This window comes from Pomacea canaliculata, linkage group LG5, assembly GCF_003073045.1.
Source record: "Pomacea canaliculata isolate SZHN2017 linkage group LG5, ASM307304v1, whole genome shotgun sequence".
NCBI lineage: Eukaryota > Metazoa > Mollusca > Gastropoda > Architaenioglossa > Ampullariidae > Pomacea > Pomacea canaliculata.
The window spans coordinates 6090100-6100578 of NC_037594.1; the positions used below are offsets into that span (position 1 = coordinate 6090100).

Below are 10479 nucleotides of genomic sequence, written 5' to 3' on the forward strand. Positions count from 1 at the left end.
ACACAAGTTTGTAGATAAAAGTACTAAACCACATTTTTGCCATGAGGCTGATGATTCCTTCTGGCACGAAGATGTGGTATTACAACAAAATGGCTATAATTTCACAAGATCTCCAGTATCTCTGTTATGTGGCCACAAAGCCCGTTGTGGCGCTTTTCTTTCAAGGAATATTATGTCAAAGAAATCTTTGTCTCCAATAACTGGGCAAAAATAAATACAGCCATTGAAAAATATCCTATGTGACGTAGTTCCTAAAATCTGATCTCCTAAATCATTTTTGAAGAAAGTAACTGTTTTCTACCATGCACTTGTATAAAGCTAACCAAATTAAAAAATACCTTCAGACTTGTCTCATTCACTTTCATCAATACATGGATTTATTATGAAAACCTCTACCATCATTCTTATGCCTCTAAGATCTATGGATCTAAATAAAATTTGTGGATTAGTGTTACAAATAAAGACCTGGTCTTAATGCATATACTGGTGAATAGGTGGGTGGTATGAAAACAAATGCGTGCATGCATGAAAATGCAGGTCCCTGGCCATAATTTTTGAAACTATTGTAACATGCCACACAGCTGATTTTCAAAATACATTATCATCCTGTCTCGCAAAAGCCATCTTCTTCCTCTGTACTTTTTATGTGTATATATATATGAAATTTGTAAGTGAAGTGTTAGCTTCCCTTTGTTTTTAAATACCCACTTACCTGTTGTAGCCTCAGAAATTGGTCTCTGAATAATTCAGATTCTCACTGAGAAAATTCTGGTAGAACAAAACACCCACTTTTCTCTCATGCATTATGGTAAAAGAACACGCTTCAATTTCATTTTTGAAGTAAATTTCTCTGATTTCTGCTGAAATGGGATTTACAACCCCAAATGCAATATAGGCACCAGTCATGCTAAGCAAGTTATTCCATTTAAATTCTGTAGTTGAAAAAAAAAAGAGGTGGGGGTGTTTTGTTACACCGGATTAAAAAAAGATCATCTAACCAAGCATACTTGAAGTAATTAAGAACAGCAGCTCACGTGAAGGTGAAGAATCAAATAACACATACAGAATGTCAAAAGATTAATATGTTACAATAGTACGCAAGTTGCTTCAGATAAAAACTGGAAGGGACAAACTGACTACGTGACATTCTGTTCTATCAACCCAGTGGTTAATATTAACTCTGCACCACGAAACTCTTATTTGTTATAAAATCTTTGGAACAGAAGCTTTTGCAGAGTAGTTAGTATTGCAAAACATTTTTACATCAGGAGTTTTAAAGCTGACACATCTCCCTTTGCAGTTTGTCAAATGGTGCTCCTAGATATAGCTCTGCCACAGAAACTATTGTTTCTCACAAACTTCTGTAATTTGTTGGTTCCAAAAGCTTTTATACACCCTTCTGTATTATAAAGATGTTTAGCCAGGATACCCACACGACTACCCTCAAACACTTGTCTTCGAAGATGTCTAGTTTGTGCGTCATTATTTTATGTAGCTTTTCAGCAGTCACTCCTCTTTAACTTGAAGTTTAAATAATGATGCCAGTATGCTTCTTTGCAACATTCTGTATTCTATTTCCAAGCTATTTTCACCATGGAAAAGTCTTGGCATGCTGTTTCTATTTTACTAACGCACAAAGACTACATTAATAGTGCAAAAATGCAGGATTAAGAGTTTACACTGAAAATCAAACTTCTGTCTGAGGAATATTTATGTCACCTTCCACAAGTTGCCTTGTTGTTTTGTCCAACAATGAAGCAAAGGTCTCATCAGCCAACAAGTATCTGGGGCAATAAGTTATTGTAGCAAAATTTGTGTGTATTCTGAATAAAAATTTGACAAAAACTTTGCTAATGTTTCAGTGGATGCTGGCAAACATTAACTAGTAGGATTACCCTCATTTTGTCTACATTCAAAGTAAATCTACAGGATCACAATCAGACACAGCTTTCGGGTTTTTTGGTTAACACTCTACAATGAACCATGAAGAAAAAAATACTATAAACACTAAAAAGCTATTAACTACCATACACTACACAATTTTCATGACCAGCAAAATTCATACTATTTTGCAAGTTATAATCTTTGATCTGTTTTATTTCACTTTTTAACACAGCATTTACATACTATCTAATAAGAAAATAATCAAAATGTGTTATCTTTTAATTTTTATTTTTAAATGACAGTGTAAGCAATTGGAAACTGACAGCAATTTCATCAGCCTATGGCACTTTCTTCGCGTAGCTTACACAAAAACAAAACAAAAAATCAATCCCTTTTCTTCCATAAAATTCTTTTCTTTCATCATGTTTTCAATAGGATTTCACAAAGCCTTTATTAGTGTCTATCTCACTCTGAACCAGCATGACAATTAAAAAAAAAAACTATAAAAATAAAATAAAAATACTTCAGACTAATAAACAGTCCATTTACACAAAATTACACCCTTTAAACAATTTAACATCTGAAAAGTTAGAACAAAAGCCTAAGCACTTTATAAGCAGTATTTACTGTCAGATTTCTATACTGCTGTTCTTGGCATTTCTTGTAATCTTTGGTGTTTTTTTTTCTTGTAGTATTGACAACGTATCCTGAAATGTACATTAAGATGGTCAGTTTTATTGAAAATCAATATTCTGGGCCAGCTACAAGACCAAGACATGGTGGGAGCTTACACTGTGTTTCAATGCTGAAAAACTACTAATATATATTTTTCATATGCCGCACTGCACATTTTAAAAGTATTTTGGTGGTAGTGGTAGGTGAGAGAGAGAATAATTCCCGTTTTAGATTTGTTTTACAGAAAATATTTTATTTATAATTTATTTATTTTATGATTATTATTCAGGGCTGACTTTCAAATCAACCTAGACTCGTACACACGCAAAAATCCTATAAATATAAATAAAACTACCTTTGCTTCTCCTTGAAGATTTTAATCTCTTGAAGTAATGCATGTGTCTTAGGTGCAGATTCCCACTTTCTCTTCCTGGCATCCCTGTTACGTTTACTCCTTTCCCTTGCCTTTTGCAGCATTACCTCATACTTCTCAGGGTGATTCTTGAGCTGCTCACGGTAACGTGCCCATGTTGATGGCATTCTGACTGATAAACATCATGCTAATGTTTAAAACTAAATGCCTAAAGAATGAAAGCGCTTATGCCTGAGCGCTATTATCATTAAGATCTTTCCATCTACACACTTTCCTACTGTGACTTCCATTCTGCAAACTGTGAAGACCGAAAATACATTTACAGATGTCACAATGGGGTTGTCAAGGAATGTAGCTAACTGCTATATTTTATAATTAATCAGATTGGTAGACATCCATCGCTAATTATTATTTTACCATTATAACCCCTGAAAATTATTTTCCCAAAATGAGTATTTTAAAGTTTATGTTGCTAAAAATTTTTTTACTGCATATATCTCCATTATAACTTTTGTCGTTTAAAAAATTATGTTCTTGGGAACTATGTTGGTAAACTCCTCAGCACATTAATAACACTTCAACATTAACAAAAACCAGTTTTACCATATTTACTTAAGGCTCAACATGTGCAATACCCTAAAATCTCAAGGCCATGGACTTCCTCAGTCATGCGCAAAAATTAACAAGAAATTTATAAGTTTACAAGAATTTTAATAAAAGAAAATATGGAAATATAATATAAATATAAAATGAAGGTTCAAACATGGCAGACCTTTTCAAATTTAATGTGAGACCACAGGCTCAAGATAAAAATTAACAGAACACAAAGTTTTCCAATAAGCAAAAACTATAAAGTATATCTGGACGCACAATAAGATTAAAAAAAGTAGATACTTAGGTTTAATAGATTTATGACTAAATTTTGTACTTGAGATTATGATCCAAAAATCTTTTGTGCACATATATGTTCCCAAATTAAAACAGTACATATACTTATTTTTAAAAAGTACCTTTGTGATAGACAAGACCAGTCTCGAATTCAACCTTGTGACTGCACAATTCCAGGTTCTATATTAACAGTATAACCCTAATTATCAGTCTACTTATGTTTGCTAATTAAACAATAAAAACCCGAATGCTGTGTTAAATGGTCCTTTAGCAAAACTGGTTCAAACCAATGGAAAGGAGATCATGCTTGTAAACAACATCTGTGAACATTCACACAATAGGAATAAAATGATCATCAGTCAAATATTCTATCAGTTTTTTTTATTCAGAGTACACACATTTCAACAATAGTAAAATAGTGAAGGGAATCAACTGCATAGGAAATAGGTAATTTACTTCAGAAACTAATTTACATCTGAGTACTGCAAAATTTGCCAGCGCATATAGTGGTACACAGGTCTTATTTGAAATCATTTTATAGTTGGCACTACCAACACCTGACATCAGAAGGGTGACTTGTCTTTATTTCTTAGAATTTCTTTTGGTTACCTTTCTAAAACCTTACAAAGTGTAGTTACCCCCACCCCCCTTTAATTTCTTCATTCTGAAACAGAAATATACAAGTTCATTTTCTCATCAAGTATTTCATAAAGGTTCCAAAATGTGACAGGAATCCAACATAAGAATGCTTCCATCTGGCCTGACAAGAACCCTCAGCCTCCCTCCCTGTGACTGAACCATTCCTTCCTGCTTAGGCCACATGTTCAGTCCTTAAGCCAGTGTTTAACAGAGTGACAGATTTTGAATCACTTTAACACTGAAGGTTCTTCCTCTCCTCCCATATTACACCTCCATCTCAGGGTCCGACACAATGCATATAAAAGTCTTGGTACAGTTTCACACTACCCCACCACTTGAAGACAAGGTAGCTTTGGAAGAATAATACCCACGAACTAGCCAAAATTTAAAGCTATTTAGTCCAGTTGGTGGATTTTCCGCATGTTACAGATATCAGTATGTTTATCATTTGAATGTTTACCCCTATTAAATAAGTGTCTACATACTGGGAAAAAAAAACCCCACCATAACACGTACATAACCCATACACCCATACCATACTTGCACTCCACTTCCGCAGTACTCACACACTGCTACAAAGGGGATATGGTGAATCCAACTACATAGTAAAATATGCATTTAAATGTATGATTAAAAAGGACAAAAATAATTACCTCTTGGGGATATTCAGAGATCTGAGCTTTTAAATGCTACAGCTGATCTTTAGGAATAATTTATGATTATTTGGATAAAGCATTTTTCTGGCATAATTTCAGAAACCTTTTTTTTTTTTTACTTCTGACCCATAGTTTTTATTTCCTTCTTAAGTAGATCAAAGCAACCAGAAACATGCTCACTGACAGAAATGCCTGGACTACTTTTTTTGTTGTCTGATGAATTTCTGCATAAATTGTTTCCAATGTTTTCAAGAGATTTCAATTATAAACAATTTTTAGAGGTCCAGGCTGAGCAGAAGACCCAGTTTTGTTCTTTTCTGTATTCAGATTTAGTGCTTCTGGTGACAAGAGGCTGAAAGTTGATGAAATGTTTTACTCAAATGTCTTCTGCTTCCCTGTCTAGTTATTTTCACCAGTCTGAGATTTATTTATTGCAGTCTTTCCCAACTGAAGTCTTAAAAATAGTCAGAAAACATCAGTGTATATGTACAGTTTCATCAGAATCTTCACTTGCAGGATGTCATAGAGTTCTACAATATCTGGGCTGATAAGTGCATCACAGTTGCAAAGTGCCTCAGGACATTATCTAAAGTCAATTTTAAAAAAAGGAATCATCCTTTTTGAGTGAAGGCATTTTCCAGATTATTTTCCACATATTCTTAACCTACCATTCATTTATGGAAGCGCCATCACACTCTGATAAAAACATTTTGCACACAAATTTAAACTAAAAATTACATCTCTAGGTCACATCTGCTGGATATAAGATAAAGGTATGCAAGCATAAAAATAAAAAAAGGTTGATGACTTAGCAGAGAACTAAATAACTAGTCTTCTACTGCCTATTATAGATCCTTGTCTTTTATAACTAATGCATCAAAATAATTACCAAAAGAGTAAGAACCAAGCACCCTAAAAAAACCATGATGAAGACCAACAGAAATGCTAAAATGCTTTAATGTTCCCAATGAGTTACTCTTATAGCACAAATTAAGCAAAGACTAATTTACACTTAAGCTATAAGAGGTATTCCTGTTCAGATAAAGTGACCGATTATTAAATAAGCACTGATAATGCCACCTACACGTACTGTTCTCAAGGATTTAACACTCACATGAGCTGCTGTTCTTTTATCTAACATCCCTGATGCATTGCCACTGCCTGAAGTATAAAGTAATGCACTTCAAAATATAAAACAAGTGAAAAGAAAGAATGTAAAATGTCTCAAGGAACTTTTCTTGGTGGGCATTTACCACCAGCTATGATAATGTCTTAACATATATCCTTTATAAGACATTACAAAAAAAATTTTCTACAATAAATCAGATGCCCATTCTGCCCTCTGATGAGGGCGAAAATATTTGGTCGGCGTGGATGCAGTCACCACTAGTAACGAAGATTACTTATAGAATGTCGTTCCTTCATGGCTCACAGTGCTTTACAAAAAGTAACACACTGAGATCATAAAAAAACATAACAAAATTCTGCATTATCAAAACAACCAAGTATATACTACAATCAAAAAGAACACAGAACAAAGCATCTTCAGCTGCTGCTAAACTCTAATGACCCTCTACATTATGGGTAAAGCAAAGTGTCATAGTATCACTATCTAAAAAAAGCAGAGAATGATGATAGCTTAATTTTAAAAAAATCTATATAGCCCAAAATGTTAGCCTGGAATGAGTATGTGTGCCATGAATGGCTTAGCAGAGGCTAACCACTAGACACAGAGAGCTAAACAAACAATAATTCTATGAAAGATGCCTATGTACATAATTTTTATTAACAGATAAAAATGAAATGATGTCAATGATGTGTTTTCAGGGTTCATTTACATTTTGTTAAAAAAATAAAGTTATATTGTAGGTGACCATATAGTGTTGTAATGTTCTTGTCCACAGTGGTGGTTGGGGAACCGTTGAACTTGAAAAGCAAAAATGAAACATTAAAAAAAACAAAACAAAAAAAAACTGAAACCACCATAATATGCAGTGGTGCCTGATGGCCAATTTTTTTAAATCCTGGAAGTTTGTTTTTTAAAAGATATTAAGGATGTCAGTCATAAGCACCTTTTGTCAGGAATTCCTACAGCAATGTTAGTTCCCTGAGACACTTTACTGGAGCACAAAATAAAACAGGAAAGAACAAGATTATCAAACAAAAAAGCAAAGTCACCAACCTGCCGAATCAACAGCACCTCCACCTTGTGATGTGCCAGGAACAGGACTGGCAAACAAGTTTGCAGCAGCTTGTGAGGATGACTGCTGTGTAAATGCTGGGTGTTGTGATGATGATGGACCACCCGACAGAGGTGGAAAGCCAGCTGGAAATGGACCACCAGGCCCTGGGAAAGCAGCTGTGTTCTGATGTAGCATAACAGGATAGAGACCACCAGATCCACTATTTGTGTCATTCTGAGGATCCCTGCCAAGCGGCCAACTCTGACCTGCAAAGATAGCACAAACCTTAACATATTAAAAATAGGAAGAAGGGGTAGGAGTGTGGTGACAGACTGCTGACACCAACCAATCTGCATTAGGCATTATATGCTGTTCCTAACGAGTCCCAACACAAGTTAGCATTATGACGTTTACTAAACTGTATAAGCAGGCTATAAAACTATTATCATTCACATGGCACTTTGAATAGAAACTTTTTACAATCTTTCACAAATGTACATAAAACATCCTTCTTTAAAAAGAAACAAAAATTGAGTCATGTTTGCCGAGCACAAGTGTCTACCGGAATGTCAACTATATTTTTCTTTTGCAACCTAACTGCAATCTACATCAATGATCAGCCAAAATTATAGAGCTGTATGCATACCATGCGCAGAGTCCCCGCTTCCACTTGCCAAACAGCTATCATCATCATCAGGTGCTTCCTGTTTTACCCAGACTTGTTGATTAGATGGCTCTCCACCTGTACTTCTGCTGCCTGATCCTGTGGCTGGAGGTATAATGCTGGCTGAACAGGAAGAGTCACTCACTTGAGAAGCCAATGACAACAGTTCATCTGTTGTCATATGCTCTAATTTTAAGTCCGATGAGCTAAAGCTGTCTGTTTGATCTTCTTGACTAGTTATTGTAGCACTTGGCTGAGCTTTTCTACGTAAACCATTAGATCCTAAAACACCACTGCCACTTTGCCCACTTTGCTGTGCTGAAGATGATGGTGAAGAGAGTGAACCCTCTGCATTTCTTCTAAATGGTCTTTGAAACTGTTGCTCAGAAGAGGGTGATGCAGGTCGCTTGCGACCCCTGGTGCCCATGCTAGCACCATCACTGTTCTCTAATGCACCTTTTGTAGCATTAACAATAACAACATCCTCATCATCATCTTTCCTTCCAACTGTCTCTTCCTTATCTACATCTCGTACTTTATCTGATCGTGTTTTCCCTTTAAATGTATCCACTTGCTGTTTGGTCTGTGACTTAGTCTTATCAAACGGCTGAGCATGGAAACTGTTGCTGATAAACGTCACCGAATTTTCATCATTTTTACAGACTTTTTCATGAAGTATATAGTCTATTTTCTTGCCAGTGTCCACACTTAAATAGATATGACCAACTAGTTCCACTCCATTCTCAAAGTCTACGTAACCATTGCACAGCGACTGGAGAAACTTTGTCAAAGAAGCAATAAATTTGGAAGAAGAGTCTACATCCATTTCAGATGTGCGCATGTACTGAAAAAAAAAAAATCAAATATTTAAGCAACATACAATATTTATGATGTGCAGTGCCGGATTACCATTTCAGAAGCATCAATATAACAATACAATAAACCCATGTGTACAGCAATAGGTAACTGTTTTTGTTTTGAAAAAAAAAAATAATAATGGAGTGTTGTGGGCATAACTCTATAGTATCAGTGAAAAGTATGTTCAGTCTGTTTTGCTTTCTGGCACAGTGCCTCAATTTTTTTTCATATTTTTTTCGGCCATGAAAGTGGACTTTATAAACTTAACATGGGCTGTTATTGTAGTGAGAAATGCTGTTTAATATTTATAGTATAAAATGTTGCACTTGGTAACCTGCAAAGCGATTTTGTTTTGCTTTGCCAATACAGTTTGCGGAAAGTGTGGAAATATTTAAATATGTTGTGATTAGCTAGTTAGCACGCGTTTAGCGTCTCGGAAAGACATTCGGGGCATTTAATGTTTTGTGTTCGATTTGTCAGCCATGGCTGCTTTTCTGTTCGTTTGAATAATAGTTTTAGCTTTTTAACATTAAAAGAAGTGCTTGACAGCCGAATGCAGCACGCTACAGAATAAACAATGATACATCACTATGCACTGGCAATAGTTTACGTTCGTTTACTTTTCCCTACTCGCAAAATTACGATCTCGGAATTCAAAATTAAATACATTCGCAAGCCTTTTATTCCCTCCCCTACCCCCCCAAGGCAGCGAAGCATCTTTTTGACCCTAAAATAGCCGAAGCCAGAGAGTAAGTCGACTTTTGGTGGGTTTTAATGCCACTGTTAGATATTTCTGATAAATATTGATATCATGATGTTACAAATAGATGACATCAATTCAGACTCTTTCCGGCGATATCTGCATCAGAAATAAATATGCATCTCATAATCTTAAATCTCAATCTTTTTACACATATCGTTTCAAAATGGCTGCCATCAAACGCATGCCTGGTTTTTAAAACATGCTAGGTCACTGAACTTAAGATCAAACGAAATCGATAACTTTAATTTGCTCTTACCCTTGAATTTACGCCGATGCACGAATATGTCGACTACGTACCAAACGATATTTAGAATAATGCAAAAATGCAGCACAAAGCTCGCACGCTAACACAGTTTATTGTCAAAGTATCCCAGAATGCTCCCAAGAAAGCAACTGCTGTAGAGGTCAAGGACATCACGCCAAGGTCTTTGAATATGTTTATCATGCAAACCAATAAACAATACGGCTTAATTGCAAGTCTAGGTTACCCTTCTAATTAAACTATTCTAAACTTGTTATAACGCCTGTTCAGCTCTATCGAAATGTCCAAAAGTCGAATATACAAAAACATACATGTATGCATGTGAATATGCAGAACCATAGCATTGGCTGAACTGATCACGTGTCACCGATTTTCGTGTCTGGGAGAGTAGCAGTAGGGACTGGCTTTTGTCTAGGCCTCATGCTATATTTTTCATCAAAGCTATTAAACAGATCTATGAATTTTTTAATGTCTTCTATAGAGTTCTTAAACTTTTTAAATGCGATGCATATTTAATGTTAGCTGAGAATGAGTTCCAATTGCAACTCTGAAATATAAAATGTTTTAGTGTTACAATTTTTAATAAAGACTTTTCCTTCTGAATTTCTAGTAACGTTAGTTTGTGGTGAGTCAT

General features: G+C 35.2%; 1 protein-coding gene across 6 annotated transcripts in view; it reads right to left on the reverse strand.

Moving 5' to 3' along the window:
• The window catches only part of LOC112563532 (zinc finger protein 1-like), a 48753-nt gene extending 38757 nt beyond the window's left edge, over positions 1–9996 (reverse strand). For all 6 annotated transcript variants that reach the window (XM_025237546.1, XM_025237550.1, XM_025237547.1 and 3 more), the window contains exons 1-3: positions 9840–9996; positions 7945–8806; positions 7298–7564 (exon numbers count right to left, since the gene is read on the reverse strand). In XM_025237546.1, the coding sequence (XP_025093331.1) occupies positions 7298–7564; positions 7945–8803 (1126 nt within the window). In that variant the 5' untranslated portion in view covers positions 8804–8806; positions 9840–9996. The remainder of the gene's footprint in view (positions 1–7297; positions 7565–7944; positions 8807–9839) is intronic.
• Positions 9997–10479: the final 483 nt, after the last annotated feature.